Source organism: Amblyomma maculatum, chromosome 6 (genome assembly GCF_055883805.1).
Source record: "Amblyomma maculatum isolate TAMU_Amacu chromosome 6, ASM5588380v1, whole genome shotgun sequence".
Taxonomy (NCBI): domain Eukaryota; kingdom Metazoa; phylum Arthropoda; class Arachnida; order Ixodida; family Ixodidae; genus Amblyomma; species Amblyomma maculatum.
The window spans coordinates 53,478,119-53,494,811 of NC_139349.1; the positions used below are offsets into that span (position 1 = coordinate 53,478,119).

The 16,693-nt window shown below is 44.8% G+C and overlaps 1 protein-coding gene across 1 annotated transcript; it reads right to left on the reverse strand.

The window, feature by feature from the left end:
• Nucleotides 1-792: 792 nt before the first annotated feature.
• LOC146185751 (chymotrypsinogen B2-like) lies at nt 793-12,686 on the reverse strand. Its single transcript, XM_084607908.1, has 8 exons — nt 12,642-12,686; nt 12,508-12,571; nt 10,846-10,917; nt 10,388-10,574; nt 6,663-6,753; nt 5,156-5,324; nt 2,290-2,435; nt 793-1,055 (listed from the first exon to the last, which is right to left on the reverse strand). The coding sequence occupies exons 1-8, from the start codon at nt 12,684-12,686 to the stop codon at nt 813-815; spliced, it is 1,017 nt and encodes a 338-aa protein (XP_084464034.1). The 3' UTR covers nt 793-812.
• Between the last annotated feature and the right edge of the window lie 4,007 nt (nt 12,687-16,693).

Below are 16,693 nucleotides of genomic sequence, written 5' to 3' on the forward strand. Positions count from 1 at the left end.
CGCTCTGACAGCCAATGGAACAAACACTGTGGTACTTCCTGTGACGAAATTTCAAAGTGTTCAACCGCATTATGGTGACATAGAGTGACAACGTCCTCTTCTTGACTACTCATGCTGGAGCTGTGTGCCATTGGGTGCAAAATATTGTGATGCTTTATAGTGGCAGTGATGTGCATAGTTATCCCGACATGTGTTACTATTTTCTGAAGTTACTACTTCCAGCGGCTAAACACTTCTTGCGATAGGGATGGAAGAATATGGATTGAACAATGTAAATGAAACAGGGATCCAAATATTCGTCACCATATCATACGCATGCCTATAATTTCAATCGTTAGTCGATAGCCGTGCTGCACAAAAAAACAAGTAGAGCTTGCTTTCCGGGGCGAAGTTTCCCACTCTCAATATCAGATCTCTTAAGGTGCCTGTTCTCGAAACGCCCCAATGAAGCGCTTCGGGTGAGTTAAGCATTATGCATTATAACAAAACGTGATCCAGGCCATGGTTTGCTATAATACTCCACTTACACGATGCGCTTCATTGTAGCGAACAGGTCACCTTCACTTTCTTCTTCTCACTGTTCAAAGCGACATGTGGAATTTTATCGGCCAGCACTCTATGCTTAACGAAAATGGTGATAATGACTACACATTTAATCAGCTAGGTCCAAACAAAGCAGTTTGTGTTGCACAACTGTACGTTCCAGTTAAAGCACAGTTTGAATGTTATCAGTAAACAAACCTAGTCCGTGTACAGCGCTTTTTCAGAACAATATGCATGACAGGGCAAAAAATGAAACTGCGCCTCCACTTCTAAGAGGCTTGTTTGGTCGCATTGAGCCGCGCAGATGCGCTGTCGTCCAGCTTGAGGCTCCTAGCCACCGGTCCTCTGAGCTCAGCCCCTGTGACTGAGAGTATCCATGGAATGAGACTCTGGATACCTGCCACGAGAAGAGGAAGCTGCTTCGTCCTGTAGCACTCATCGTGGAAAACAATACCGGCCAGAAGCCACTGTTGGTGATCGAAGGTGCACTGCAGTGGTCCTCCCAGGTCACCCTGCACACAAGTGTAAGCTAGCGAAATGATTTCTTCGACTAGCGGCGTGTCGCAATTGCGCCTACTTGTAGCCTTTCTTTTGGGTTTGGTTTGGTTTGTAGGGTCTAGCGTACGTCACAGGCTATGAGCAACGTCGTAGTGCACGGGGGGCTTCGGAAATTTTGATTATATATATGGAGCTCTTTAACATGCACTGACATCTCACAGTACACGGGCGCCATGCTTTTCGCCTACATTGCAAAGTGGCCAGCATTTGAACCCGCACTGGAGCGCCGTAACCACTGAGCCACCAAGCGGTTCTTTCTTTCTGAAATTCCTCTAAAGTAATTTAGAAAATGGTAGTTAATTGAACAGAATGGCCTAATTTGAGCGTTCGGCACAAAGAAGAATTGCTTGTTGTGTCACTTCACTGGTAGTGCCTTAATTCCAGCGCTATAAAGTGCGAGCCACATGCGTCGTCAGCAATCCTATTTAATTTATAAATGCTTTACACAGAAAAATGATGATTTCTGTGCAAAGCATATGTCCAAGGAATCGAGCATCTCTCGTATCCTGAATCGCTTTGGGACGTTAGACCCCATAAACCAGGTCCAATGAATCGATTAAAGGTCATGGCGACGGACATTTTTGTGCTGGAAAAACGTGAAAAAAAAAAAAAAAAAACGTTTACCAAGATTGCAGAGCATGAAAGGTATGACTAAATCGAAGACTTCCTCATTGACGAGCTTTACAGGCCAGAATCATATCGACTCAATAATGTTTCCTGGTCATCATCGATAGATGTTCCCATTTTAATTTGCACTCTTTAAATATTGTAATTCTGGTCCGGGGAAGGCATTTTATCACAAAGTTAAAGCAAACCAGGCAAAACTTTGGCTCCAAGGCCTGGCACTATACTTCTAGTTTTTCTTACTTGTCGAAAGGAATAATGGTTGGCTATCCACCTCACATGTTTGCCTAGTACGCTGAATACATCGTTTGAAGTATCTCGGTATCTCGGTTTCTCTAGTACTGCATTGCATTATTTCGTTGGTAGTAAAAACCATCAGCTTTTTTTGAATAGCCGAATAGTGGCGTACTCTCTCTCTCTCTCTTTCTCTCTCTCTCGAACGGCACGTCTTTTTGAAAAGGTCGGAGTCACCCTGCCACTTAACATTGCATACCCGATCTCTGCTGTGGAGTGTCTACAGGGTTTCTGATAGCAGATACACTGAGCGCGTAATGCAATACTCACCATGCAGGCAGCCCGCTTACTTGCCGGATGGCCAGCGCAAATGACACCTTCTCTGACAGCTTGCTCTCCGATTAACTGTGCGCACACTTCTGGAGCCAAAACTTTCTGGGGCAGAAGCCTCAACGCCCTTGTTTGGATGACGTCACCTAAAACAGCAAGAATATAAGCGTGACCAAGTCTTTGAAGAACTTTTGACATGAGCTGCAACTTTCATGACCTCGCGTGGTTGTCAAGCTTTACATTTTGCCTCGTCGCATACATCTATTTCTATATTAGCATACTGCCAAGACATACAGCAATCTAACGCCTGCTATTAGTTTGCTTCGTATCTCACTTTCAGTCAAGACTTCGCGCAGCCGAAATATTCAACATTTCACTCTGGCGCAGATTTCAACGATAGCAGGAGAAGGGCTTTTAAGTTTTGTCCGCAGAAAGCAGGAGGAGGTGGGCGGGAAATGTTTTTAAAGCAGAACTCGATTCGGAGTTGGGGTAAAGTGCAGGTTGCCAGCCCTGTCCCAGAGTAATTCATCGCGTAGTGCTGTTTGCTTTTCGTTAGACCACCAGCAGAAGTATCCTGTCTACGCCTACTCTAAGGCAAATGTCTACATTCCGCTCTTAACCTGGTCCTAGCTGTGCCAACTGCATCCGTTTGGTCGCCGCAAAATTCCTAGTCTTATCTGCTGACCTAACTTTCTGCCGTCGCCTGCTGCGCCTTCTCTTGGATCTTGTCCGTTACCCTTAAAACCAATCTGCTGTTATCCTGCCTTCACAAGCCCGTGACATGCGTATGCCCATTTCTTCTTTTTGTGTGGTTTGGTTCGTGGCTTAACGTCGCAAAGCAACTAAGGCTACGTAGACGTGTAGTGCACATCTCCGAAAATTTTGACCACCTGGGGTTCTTTAACGTGCACTGACATCGCACAGCACACGGGCGCCTTGCTTTTCGCCTCCATCGAAAAGCGACCGCCGTGGCCGGGATTCAATTTTGCATCCTTCGGCACAGTAGTCAAGCGCCTTAACCACAGCACCATGACGGCGGTGCTCTTCTTTTTGTGTCTGACTAAGAATTCTTTAGCTAGTATTTGCTCCCTGCTCCTTGGCTTATATTCTCTTATTATTTAGCCTTTTAACTCTGCATTTATCATTTTCGTTTCCACAGATGGCCGCGTTACGCTTAATTCAAGTTGAGCCTTTTCTTATTCCATATGTGAGTACCATAGCTGATGCTATTACATTAAGTGGAGTCGAAACATAAGAAGGATTTCGTATTTTCAGCGAATGAAAACGTAAAACTGGCATGTTATCAGAGTTGTTAAATACGGCCCTTATCTGCGCATGTTTTACGCATTGAATTTTCAGTCACTTGATTGCGTGGATGTGTTTTCTGCGTAATTAATATACGCAGCGCACGCAGGTGGCACTGAAGTACTCACCTATTGAGTGTGATGTTTTCAAGCATCATAGGCGCAACGTCTTAATCACGTGAAGAAGCATTACAAATTTTAAAGTATGATTCTGCTGACGCTGATGCACGGCGAGATTAACCAATAAACGTATTACAACCCGCATTTTATGCAAGAGATTTGCAAACATCAAAGGGAAGGAACAGTGTGACATGTTAACATGTTACGTTTCGGTTACAATTTTAGCAGCTTTGTCGTCCACACTGCGCGATGTTAATGAATATAACGATGAAGGACTGAAAGGAAATATTAGGAAAGGATAATGATTTACTGATAATCCAGGTAGAATTAATTGCGAACAACATTTGCATCTGAGCAAACATTGATTAAATCAATGCATCTAAGACACCACTTGAATATTTGATTATAAGGAAAGATCAACTAATGAATATTACCCCGCAAAGAAAACCACAAATCTATGTAACACACGACGTGTTTTGGGTAGCTATGCTAGATGAAATAGGTAGCTCTGTTGGCTACAAGTTTCTAAGTGCCTTCAATCTTGCAATGAGTCGCAGAGATCAGTGCCGCAGAATAGTGTTTAGAAGAAGCACTAACTATATAGATGTGATGCTCTGCGGTCGCGCGTAAGATATGCCTCCTCAAATGGTGCCTTTACTTTGCTCCTAAACCTACTTCTTATAGTTTAAGCTTTAGGGGGTGCAATAATAGGTTGAAGATTGCGAATAATTCATAGACATATAAAGAATGTACCTAGATGCTTAAAGGTCAACTCCGGTGGTTTTTCCATCATTTTCTGTTTTTCATTGAATTACATTCCTCGGCACGTCCTGACTCCAACACAAAAAAACCGTTTTTCGAAATTCCAGTTAGAAGTATTTTTTAAAAAGAAAAACAGCAAATCGAAACCGAAACTGCTTTCACAGCCAGAAAAGACGTCGCAGGTGACGAAATGGTGACGTCACACTCAGTATTAGAAAAACACCCGTACGTGCATTGGATGATGACAATAACGTATGGAAATCGTGAAGCATTGCATAAAATGTCCGAGGTAATTCAATATAAGCCTCACAATTTCATAATCATGCGGGAAGTGGACAGTAACACCGGCATACTGTTTGTGACGTCAGAAACTCAGTGTTGCCGGCAGAAATAGTCTCAACTTAAGCCATGAAAACAGCATATTTTAAAGTCGTGTTGCGCGCGAGCGGATTATTGTACGGCGCCCAAATTTTGTAGAATGCGTCAGGACGGAGAGGAGAATATACGGTAAAATTTTTATTAGAATATTATGTCAAAAAACCTCCGGAGTTGCCCTTTAATCATTAGTCACAAAGTAAAACTACGCATTTACGCATTCAGGCTTTCAACGCGTTCGAGCTCTTGCACCGCAGCATGACAAAAAGAAAAATTGAACATGAACTAATATTCGGCATCCTTACTCCATATTTCCCACCCGGTAATTACGCACAGCGCCCCGACGAAATGTACATCCGGAGGAGGCAAGCACAGTGGGTTTGCCGGAAACTGTATTCTGGCACCATCCGTGTGCTGCTCGATGTGCAAAAGCGCTATGTCCAATGCCGTTCCATAGAAAAAATGGTAGGACACCTGCAGCACAAAGAAAGGAACGCAGAAATGGGGTTTGATATTCGATTGTTGCTGTATCTCGCTCAGTTTCTATTCCTTTAAAACTATTCTCAGTTTTGTTGCAGTATTTCCGTTGGGGTCTCCTTATGCGTCCCGAAAATAACTTTTTCATCGCGCTCTCGGGAACTGTCAGAATTTTTAAATGGACATGTTAGTCATTTGTAAAAAACAATGAAGCAGTGCACAAAAGAACAATGATTTATGATTGTTCCTGAATTATTTTCTCGTAAAACTTTGATTCATAAAGTAGGGGTGGATTGGATTGCCTCACCAGGGACGTATTAAATTTAGCCGGCTATTTACTTTGAGTCTTCCGTCTCCTATTACGGCTCTCTCTATCACAAGCCCAGCTTTTGTGAACACCACTTTTAATGTAAATCAGCTGTGCAACATTTTAAGATGCTGTTTGGGAAACACTAAACGGAATTGTTCACCCTTCCAAAGCACAGCAATGTCTTTTTTTTTTTCTAAAGGTGGCTCACTGCTGGCATCTAGTAGTTAAGTAGTAGTAGTTAAGGAACGTTTTGAACGAGAGCTTTTTAACGACGGCAAAAACCTTGGTATATCACAAGGGGAGATCTACGGATATGACCGTTATAACCGAAATTTAGGATACGCGGAAAATTGTAATCATAAACAGCTTCAAGTTGAAAAGTGCGCTTTCCTTGTATTTCTGGCCATGGGAGCTGTATGCAGTAACAAATAATCTCCATCTTTACGGCTTTCCTGTGCACTGTGAGGGGAATACAGTGGAGTTTCAACTGAACTGCGTTATACTGTCGCGTCACGGCCACCTGGGGTGTCAAGAAAGTCGAAAAAAGAACTGTTTATTGTAGAGGCCCGTTACTTTTCTTGTTTTTCTCCATTGTACTCCTGCTACTTATTCGGAGCTCGTCTGCTCTGCGGCCAACTTGTTTGCTCCCTGAATTAAAAGAAACACCGACAATGTACAGCCTCGTCCACTTCTAGCTATAACACGGTCACTTCTTTCAAAGCGTGATTGCGTCCAACCCGGCCACGCAATAGAGCTTAGTGGCAGGCCATATGAAGCAACACGCCCAGGTCTTTCTGTGCTTGCATCGCTTTACATGGATATATGCCTACGTCGGGCACAATGTTGCTTTGAAAGCAGTGACCGTGTTATAGCTAGAAGTGGAAGACTCTGTACATTTGTCTTGAAAAAAAAAAATTGCGTATCAAACAAGGAGATTATCAGAAATGGTGGCGCAGAATATGCCTCCACAAGACCTACTTCTATCGGAAGGAAAGTAGGTAGAGAATTTATCCAGCGGAACTTACGCTGTCTACGCCGAGTAATTTTTCTTCAGACTCCATGTGGCTCGGTTGGTAGCTCTGGGGACTAATGAGGATTTCTCCCGGCCTGGAGACTCTGAAATACCACGGAAAGGTAAAGCGATAAACTCGTGATGACGCGAAGGCAAGAAAATTAACGGGATAAAGCGACTGCTTTGAACTACTAAATTTATCTGGTGTTAGTTATCAATCCATGTTACAAATGTTCAACCCAACTAAAAAAATTACAAGGGTTCAACGCTGCTGAACCAAAAATTGAGCGAAAGCATTAGCTGCGGGTGACCGAGCGTTCTTCTTCCTGTCTTTTTCTTCTTCCTCAGCCCACATATAAAGCCCCGCTTTAACTAACTCATATGAATGTACCTTAGTGGCCTATAGGGGCAACGTGAATGCCAGGGTCCTAGCAGGCTGGTTCTGATATAACCGTCCCATGTGAAACGAGAGACCCAAGTTGGCAGCTCCTGCCAGCCCGTGTGTCACATGGGGTGTGACGTCACAGCGTCGCGTGTCTAAGACGTAACTGCGGCCGGGTCACGCGTAGGCTTGAAAGTGCGAGTAGTATTGCTTTCGCAATAACAACGAGATGATCACGTTGGATCATCTGATGATGATTAAGTCATGATGGTCAAAGAGCGTAACGGTACAGGAAAAAAGAAAAGATGCAACATTGCGTTTAAGATGCAACATTGCGTTCAGCACCTCACAAACTCTCACGTTTGTGAAATTCTTGGGTCCATCCTTTCTATTCTCTTTTTCCCCTCTTGTAAAACATCTACCCTAAAACCACTGCTTTAGCACATGTGAAAATTTCGTAACAGTCACGAAGCATGCAGAAGACTATCCTAATTAAGGCATACCTCACTTAAGACATTCGGTCTAAGGTTCACATTTTGTGTCTGTGCGCGTGTGTGTGTGTGTGTTTCCGAGTTTTAAAATGCCAGTGACGTTCATCGCCAACACGGACGACACGCAGGAGACCGAAATGTGTCTACCACGCCTAGCGTCCTAAGTTATCCACGGACGATAGCAGATGCTTTCCAGAACTGAGGACACGCATAAGTTTGCCGCCGTCAATAAGGTATAACCCCCGTTCCAAACAAAAATAAAAGCACTCTGAGTAAAGTTTGAGACTTTATAAGCAAGAAAAACGAGAAAATAGAATGGCGCTAAAGCTCCGCCTTCAGTGTAGATGTGGTAGCGCCTTTAGAACCACCTTTTAATTCCACGAGTCATTATCTTTATATTCTTGCTTTTGGGGAAAGAAAGGGGCAGTATCTGTCTCACTTGTCGGTAGAGCCTATATGTATTTAGTATTAAAAACTTACAAATGGAGGTACATATATTGCTCGTTCAAATCCCTGTGGCTAACTATCTTCCAACTCGGCTAGCAGATGGAGGATACCCTGAACCACCCTGAACCACCCTGAATGCTTCACTATGAACGATTGCGTCACATTTTTTATACGAAAGCACGTACCTGTATGAGTTTATTTTCGCATTGCGACCGCAACACCAACGCCAGCTTTTCTGCGACAGAGAGCCTTTACGTTGTCGTGTAAGGCATGAATAGAGGCATGGTTGCCACTGACCGACTTGGCAAATAAATATGACGTATCGACACTGATCTCGCGGGTCTAAAGCTAACGCTTGGCCGCCGTTCACGGGAAAATAGTGGAAACCATGCAGTCCTTTTCGTTAACCACACCCAGAGTTGGAATTGACCGGGAGTATGAATATATTTTCAACTGACAACGACAAAGGAGCGGTTTTCCAGACTATGCGGTATCAACGTTGGGAGCAAAAAATTACTAGGACGCCTCTGGCACGTGGTACTTGGCAGGCAACATGGCAGGGCAATGATTGGTCGGCGGGTTGCATGACGTCAGCAGATCGCGTCACGTGGCTGAGTCGGCAGGGGCAGCCAAGCCGCTTTATATCGACCTCGGGTAGCATTTGATATAATGTGGCGGCTTACGGCTGTATGTTAATGTGTGTGCGTGGTATAGCAAGGGCACAAATTTATGGGCTAGCGATCAAGCGAGTAAAAAAGGGCTTTTACGCAAGGGAGGCTACACAAGGGGAGTCACAAACGGGAGCCATTAATGCGGTGGCGGAGGCGCCCCGCCGTGGTGGCTATGTTTACTGCGCTACATTGCTGAACCCAAGGTCGCGGGATCGGACCCTGCTCACGGCACTCGCTTTTCGATAAAGGCAACAAACTTGGCTCCCATGCACTGCGCAATGTCAGTGTACGTTAAGGAATTTCAGGTGGTCGAAATTTCCAAAGTCCTGCACTATGAGTTCTGTGGGGCGTTAACCCCTATAACCCAAACCAAACCTGAGGCTGACCTCAAGTGCCCTCCAAAATATATAATCTACTTTTGAAACCGATAAACCGCTTGTCTTCTGTTACTGGAAAAACGCCAGCAAACGAACAAAGACTCATGATCTGTTTTTACTGGTAGCAATGAATGGTTGGAATTTTCCTTGATCTCCTTTCCAGAACTGTTGTCGCTACCTTCTAAGAGCCTTCAAGGCAAAATTCTTTGCACAATTTTGACATGGACAGACTAGTTTCCCTGGACAGCGCAAATGAGGTCCTGCAGAACAGCACTTTAACAAAATACCTTTCACCTGACTGCGTTCTGCTTGTTCTGTTTTCTGGTCAGGCTCAGTGCTTGCGCTATGCTCAAGCTCTCTAATGAACGATGACGTCTGGTAAAGATAGGAGGAGGATAAAAACCTTCATTTGAGGTCAGTATATAAGGAAAAGAGTCCAAGTGTGGGGTATCGACCGGCACGTTCCAGTGGCCAAGAGACATTGGCCTTCGGCGACTTCCAGGCCTCGAGCGATAGCTCTGAGTTGCTCGTCTGGTTTGAAGTTGCTTCCAAGCGATTTCTTGAAGTATAGAAAAGGATTTATGTCCCGAACGAAACAATCTTTTGCTTTGGCGGTAATGTCTTATACGATATGATCCCTTGCAACCCCTGAAGGATACAGGCCCGCCGCCCGGTCGACCAATCCTCCACACATGCTGGTGGGCGCCTCGTTCCCCGGGAGAGAGTATACGCCGTAACCCATAAGATCTGTATTGGGCGGGGTGAGTGCTTATATGAGCTAAGAAGCTTCGCTTTGGGAGGGGAACGCCGCCCCGAGCAAATTTCAGGATGGCACACTTGGTGTCTGTAATTGTTTGCAGAAAAGGTTTGATTTGGTTTGTGGGGTTTAACGTCTCAAAGCCACTCAGGCTATGAGAGACGCCGTAGTGGACGACTGCGACAATTTTGACCCCCCACCTGGGGTTCTTTAACGTGCACTGAGATCGCGCAGCACACGGACGCCTTGCTTTTCGCCTCCACCGAAAAGTGGCTGGCGAGGCCAGGATTCGATCCCGCATCCTTGGGCACAGTGGTCGAGCGCCTTAACCACTTGCCCACTCTCGCGGGGTATGTTTGCAGAAAAGAGGCAGTTAAGCGGCTTCTCGATTGAAAAAAAAAAAATATTCTAAGTGGTCATCATTTTGCTAATTAAATTTCATTGACCTGCAATGACCTTTGGGTTGGCGCGTGCTTTTTCTCAGATTTATATTAGGCGTTTATGTCTTTCTTGGTAGTTTTACAATGAAAGGGAAAATAAGATACGCTGCTTAAAGCTTGGATAGTTAACCAAAATTTGCCGTGGTCGAGTAGTCGGAATTCAGATTCCTCACCTGTTAGCACAGTTTGCTGTTGTTAACACCCATTCGTCACCCAAAAGCGTACCGCTGCAGAACTGTTCGCCGATGCGTCCTCCTGGCAGCAGTTGCCAAAGGACCACGTTCCAGGAGAGCTCGCCTCTCATTATTGGTAACCGTCTGAGGATGCGGCTGGCCACACTAGAGTCAGTCACGCCGCAGGCTTTTAAAAGCAGAATGAAAACAGCCACGATTAAAACTTAGTACTACAGTAGTTGGCACATTTATTGCGTTCAATTCGGCGCTGCACAAAACAAACGCAAAAAGAAACCCACTTTTTTGTGTATTTGTCTTGTGTATAGCAGAAATATAAATAAACGTCTTGCGTGGCACAATTCCTCAGTCGAAGCAGAACACTGGCGTCAATTTGTACTGCGTAGAAAGCAATGCACACTGGCTGAAGACGTGAGGATAGCTGATAGTTAGCTGCTCACTCGGTTGCAAAGTCTTCGTACTACATGAGCTGCCAGTGTGAATGTAACAGTGGCTGTCAGGATATCCGTATGCTGCAAGGCAATCCAAAAAGCACGGCCTGAGGCCCTCATTCCTCTTCGATCGTTACCTTGCCGTCCCCATAATTTCAAGAGCTTTTGTACAAAAGCAGATGCACCATAGATGTAGCCAGCTATAAGCACCTGTATATAAGCTTGCCAAGATGAGAACAATTTTTAATCCAAGTGCACGCACAAAATAATAACGCTCCCAGTCGATTTTTCGCCCGAAGTAAGGAAAGAGAAAACCCGTTATACTCGGAGGATGGCAGAATGTGTGTTGTGTGTGTGTGTGTGTGTGGGGGGGGGGGGGGGGGGGCATAGTTTGCACTGCTGTTTAGAAAATGCGTGGGACATTGCCAAGGTGGCTTTTTTTAACCTTTCATGGTTAGAATTTCAAAAATGTATAAGCATTTTCGAACAAATTATGTAAGGAAGCAATGAACTCAGGAAAGCTGTCAATGACTGCAACCGCAAGTAAATAAGGTTCATTATTAATGCCTCTTCTTCTCATTTTGATTTCTGTCATGTTAATTATAAGAATAGACGTCATAACAAATACATGCGATGTAACGCCTCACAAGCATGGCTATGCCCTCAAGCGTAAACGAATCAAAATGAATTAATGGGTCGTGAAATACTCGCAAAATGACTTAAAAATAAAAGTAAGTAAGCAAAAAAATATTACAAGTATGACTGCAGACGAGGGCTAACACGAGGGCACGCGTAGGATAATTGAGTGATGTTAGAAAAACAAATATACTGAAAGGCTAGCCGGTAGGTGTCATTCAAAAAAATTGAAACATCCTGCTTAATAAACAGCTAGCAACCTGTAAACAAAACTAAATGGTTTCTCACTATCAAGTGTATTCTAAAGTATAACAAATCAAATTAGAAAGGCAAAGAGTAGATTCAAAGATGGACGGCAACGATCGAAGAAAAGATATTCGGGCAAAAGCAAACAAGGGAGGTTATGATTTTTGGGCATCAAAAAGAATGCTATTCGCTTGCCATCCATTCGAGAGGCAGACATTATTGCCTTCCGAACCCAATACGAAAACACTGTACCTTGTCAGCATTGGCGTTAATTTGATTCGTGGTGCACCGCCGCGTCTGTGCTCACAGAACAAGCATCATTGTAAAGAAGATCGAAGAACCAAGCAACTAGAGTAAATGAACAGACGTCAAGCTTAGCAAAAGGGCTGTCCACAAATTCTTGGCATGTAAAGCACTGCAAGGCTGTGCAATGCATTTGCTTTCAAAACAAAATGTTTATCTACTTTTGCACTGCTTTGAATAATTTGCTAATTTAGTGCGCCTGTAATGTTCGCATACGAAATTTGGAGCCTTTCAAATATTTCGTGTGAGTTCTCAGGTGTGCCTTGCTTAACAACTCCGTCAACATACGTCCGAATACAATATATTGGTAAGCCATGAGCCTCCTTTAATGCATATAACGTTATTAACCGTCGTGTACTAGCGCACATTATCTTTTTTTTTTCCTCAGGGGCTTCCCAAGCGTAATAGAAACTTGCACTGACTTTTTGCCACAGTTGTAAAATAAACTGAAAGATGAAGAATTCCAGAGAAATAGAAATGAGATACACGTAGCCGGTAAGGATACAGACTTTTTGTGCAGTGTTCTTGGGAAGTGCTCTGTGCAGTCGGTCTGAGGAAAATAGAGCAAAAAGTGACGAGGGGCACTTACGAGCTTCGATGTGACCATTATTAATGCTTACTTTCAGGTACCAAATGACCAACATAGCCAGCCACAACTGATTCATAGCGAGGACCAACTGGCGTTCGCCCACCTAACGCAGGACTTGCCCCTTTTCCTCGGCGCAGCTTTTTTTCTGCAGTTTTGTATGCATACATCTTACTTTGTGTCTACTAGTACGCAAATCTTAGGCGCTAAAGAATCCTTGAAAAAAATGCGGCAGGAGAATGAGCCAAAAGAGGAGAGTGCCCTAAGAGGGCAAAAAAGCGCCGGTAGTAAAATTCATTGTGCGAGGCCGTAAACATCTGGGAAATTTGTCGTGAGCTGTGAGCAGCTGTGGTGCGCGTTTTGTTTGTTTTTGCTTAAAGTAGTAAAACGTTCTACTAGCTCCTTGCGCATTAGAACGCTGCCCAAGAATCGTCCGGTTGAATGCGTGGAAGTTAAGAAGACCACCCACCCATGGTAACCGTGCATCAAATGTTAAAATATATCGCGTTTTATTAAGCGAATGTGCCTCCTTTTGAAGGTGCCCCGGCAGGCTTTATGCGGCAACAATTTTTAGATTAAATTTCTACGGCTGCAAGGCGTAGCATGAACTGAATATACCTGTTTTCATATAAAGTGCGAGACCCTCTATGCGGAGAGAAAACTGCGCTTTACTTGGCCTAATTATATAAACCCGCGACAAGGCCGACTGTTGGCGTAAATAGAGGGGTGCACCATTGGTTTTTCCTTAAAAAAAGAAGCTTAGCTTATAGAGCAGGAGCTCTTGTGCTTTCTCCAAATAAGTGTGCTATAAAGCTGAATAACAACGCTTCCCTTTTCGGTAGCGTTATATTCTCAATTTCGATGTTCTGGAAGATTCAAGTTTAACTTAGCTGTCATATTCCGAACTCAACACATTATTTTGGATTTAAGCACGGAAAGCTAAAACCAGACGTCGACAGCTTTTACATATCCTCGCAGTTTTCCTTGCCGTTGCAAGTTCATTTTTTTCCTTGCCGCTGCTACCTATATAAACATTTTATCGTAAAAGACTTGAAAGCTTTTTATCATTCTCATGGTGTGACCCATCAGAGAAAGTAGAAAATGTATTTAGGCATATTACACGCTCGCTCTGCAAAGAAGCAGCCTAAGTTCTGCGAGAGAGTACCGTCAATGTGCCCTATACGGTACCCAAGTTACCTTCGTGCGGTCGCTACAGCAAACGTAGGCTGGTCAGCTGTATTCATGACGAAGCATCAGCCAAGATTTTCCTAGCATCGCGCTGCACCTGCACAGGGACCGACCCCGGAGGGTGGTGTAGTGATTACAGCGCTAGACTACTGTTTCCAAGAATGCGGGTTCGACTCCCGACCTCAGCGGCCACTTTTCGATGGGGACGAAAAGCAAGGCACCCATTTTCTGTGCGATGCCAGTGCACGTTAAAGAACACCAGATGGTCGAAATTTCCGGCGTCCTCCACTACGGCGTCTCTCATAGCCTGAGTCGCTTTGGGATGTTAAACCCCACAAACCAAACCACACCAAACCTTAAAGACCGATCTTCTCTGTCGTGGCCGACGAAGAGGAGGCATCGACCAATGATTCCAAGCCACCGAAAAGGTTTTACCGCTTATTTGGACCGCTGAATTACTTAGCGCCCAATGAATTTAAGAAACCCAACCTGAAGCACCCATCTTAAGCAATTTCTCGCCTTGCGATGAGCGGTATTGACCGTCGCATCATATTCACGGAGAAAAAATAGAGAAACCAGGTGGAGCCATCGTCACAGGTACTGCTCTTTGCTTACATGACCTACAACATTGCGTCGCCAGTGTCTCAAGCCGGAGGTAAGGGGGCGCCGGTTCGTAAGCATTCCACAACGGCTAGACGAAGAGCGCCCTAAAAAGCTCCTGCGGAATACCATGCATCATGGAGGCAGCGTTGCGCGCAGCACAGAAATAGTGTTCGGCAGACTCTCGGTCACCGTTTAAAATGTCATTGTACCAAAAGTCACACAGCAGATGACTAATCCTGCATACCGACAACACGGGAATCCTGTCTCCGCTTTCCAAGTCGAAGTAAAATCGAATAGGTGCTCTGGATGCGACCACTCCCGTGCCGCATCCGTAAGGAGACCTCGCGTGGCGCCTGCGTGACTACTTCCCAAGGCACCAAGTTGGCCAGCGGCAGCAAAGGCAATGTGGTCATCTTTTTCCCCACCAACGAACGCGTAGTGGGCTATCCTCGCATTTCCCTTTGCCGTCGAAGCCGTTTCAGCGGCCATTTTGCTTGTATGCGTGTGCAACAACAGACCGGTTATCACTATTAAGACTGGCGGGGATAGTGCGGAAAATTGGAGCGGAAATCGTTTCTGTCTCGGTGTTTTTAAGACGGTCCGCATTTCGCCGTCTACGTCAACACCCGTAAAGAGGGTGACCAACCATCTCTGCATGTCTCCGCCGAAGGCTGAGGACCTGGACATGGTGTCATACCTCGGCAAAATAATTAGGGCTAACTTAGGCTCACAACTTTTTTTTTGTCTACCTGCGGCTCATTTAAAATCATATTCACACACGCTCTAGCTAAGCGAACTCGTGAGCTCGAAGTGATTTAGTATTACAACTCACCATGACTCAGTCGGGCTCACAACTCATCCAGAGTCAACCACTCGTTGCGTCTCACGACTCGCTTCGACTCGCGACTCACCTGGACTCACTCATCTCGATTCACAGCTCATCTGCACTATAATGCCTATTCTAGGCGCTATATCTGTACTCACCCATTCCGACTCACGACAAATGTGTGCTCATTCACTCCTCTGGGCTCATGACTCAGTTCTCCCTCACTGATTTCGACTCCAGATTCATTTGGCTTAACTCATTCACTGAGGGGAGCAATTTGTTTAGCTCAAGTGGCCTTCGCCACGACAATCTGCAGAGCAACTAGGTAACATGCGGCATGCGCGGCTGAGCGAGGTGCTCGCGTTGCGCCAAGACCAAGCTCGCTAATCGGGTATCACATCGCGTTGAGTCGGGTAAGAACGACCTTTCAACGTCAAGGGCGTTGCAGCGCGCTGCATAGATGACAGGCCGCGGTGAGACGATGTTGCCATCAAAGCGATGAGTACGCAACCAGGGCTGTTACAGTTAGCGCGTCTTTCGCCGAGATCGAAAGCGAAGCGTCCACATCTAGTGCGGCTGCTGCACTGGCTGCGCAGACGCGGGCGAAACACCCAAAAGGAAGAAAGAAGGTCGTTGTGCGGAGAAAGCTGTGTTGGCAAAAATTAATTTCTTTCCGCATATTCACATGTAAACTGTCTTAAATCTTCTCATAGTTTTTATTGTATTTTATTCAGCCTTAGAGCACCTACAATGACAAGCATATAGAAGCCCTGTGAAATATGTTCAAGAAGAAAACCATGATTAATTGTGCATACGTATGAGTGGATAGTGGTGCAGCGTTTGGGATGACAAGCATTGCCGCTGAATTTGAGGCCTCTGAAGTTCCGTTTTTACGTACAGGGCAACTGTGCGATTTTGTACAACTCTTATGATCTTGTCAATGAAAATGTTTTAAGATTCCGATGCGTATAGTAAATATGATTTTATAGTTTGTTCCACGCTCTCACCAAATACTTTAAACTGCCATAAAGAAACAGTGGCGAACGTTTTCGGTAGCGATTGTGCAGCAAATTTGCAATGATGGCAATGATGTAACTTATTGATCCTTGGGAGAATCGTGCGTTTAATGTTTGCCTTGAGCTTGCACCAAGTACCTAAAGCTGCCATAAACAGACAAAAAGTCAATGAATGGGCTACGGTTGAGATATTAAATAGCAAATTATCCAAGCCTTCCGAGGGGATACCTGCTGATATATTGATTGGCCTGGTGCAGTCTTGCAATATGTGAAAATAATTGCGTTCTAAACAACTCCCCAGAATATATATATCCAGGATTTCTGGATAATATGCAGGCGAATGAAAGCCGCATCTTGCAATATACTCTATGTGTACTGAAACAGTTTCTTCCAAATATTTAAATGGCAGTCGGCTCTCACCACGGCGAATGTTAACGAACGTTAATGGGGTTT

Bases quoted from the DNA above. Each gene is read 5' to 3' on its own strand.
- LOC146185751 (XM_084607908.1), bottom strand. From the start codon at position 12,686: ATGAATCAGTTGTGGCTGGCTATGTTGGTCATTTGGTACCTGAAA. The intron at 5,325-6,662 runs GTAAGTTCCGCT...TTTGTGCTGCAG, and splicing joins AATTACTCGGCGTAGACAGC to GTGTCCTACCATTTTTTCTA. The intron at 1,056-2,289 runs GTGAGTATTGCA...ACTTGTGTGCAG, and splicing joins GTAAGCGGGCTGCCTGCATG to GGTGACCTGGGAGGACCACT.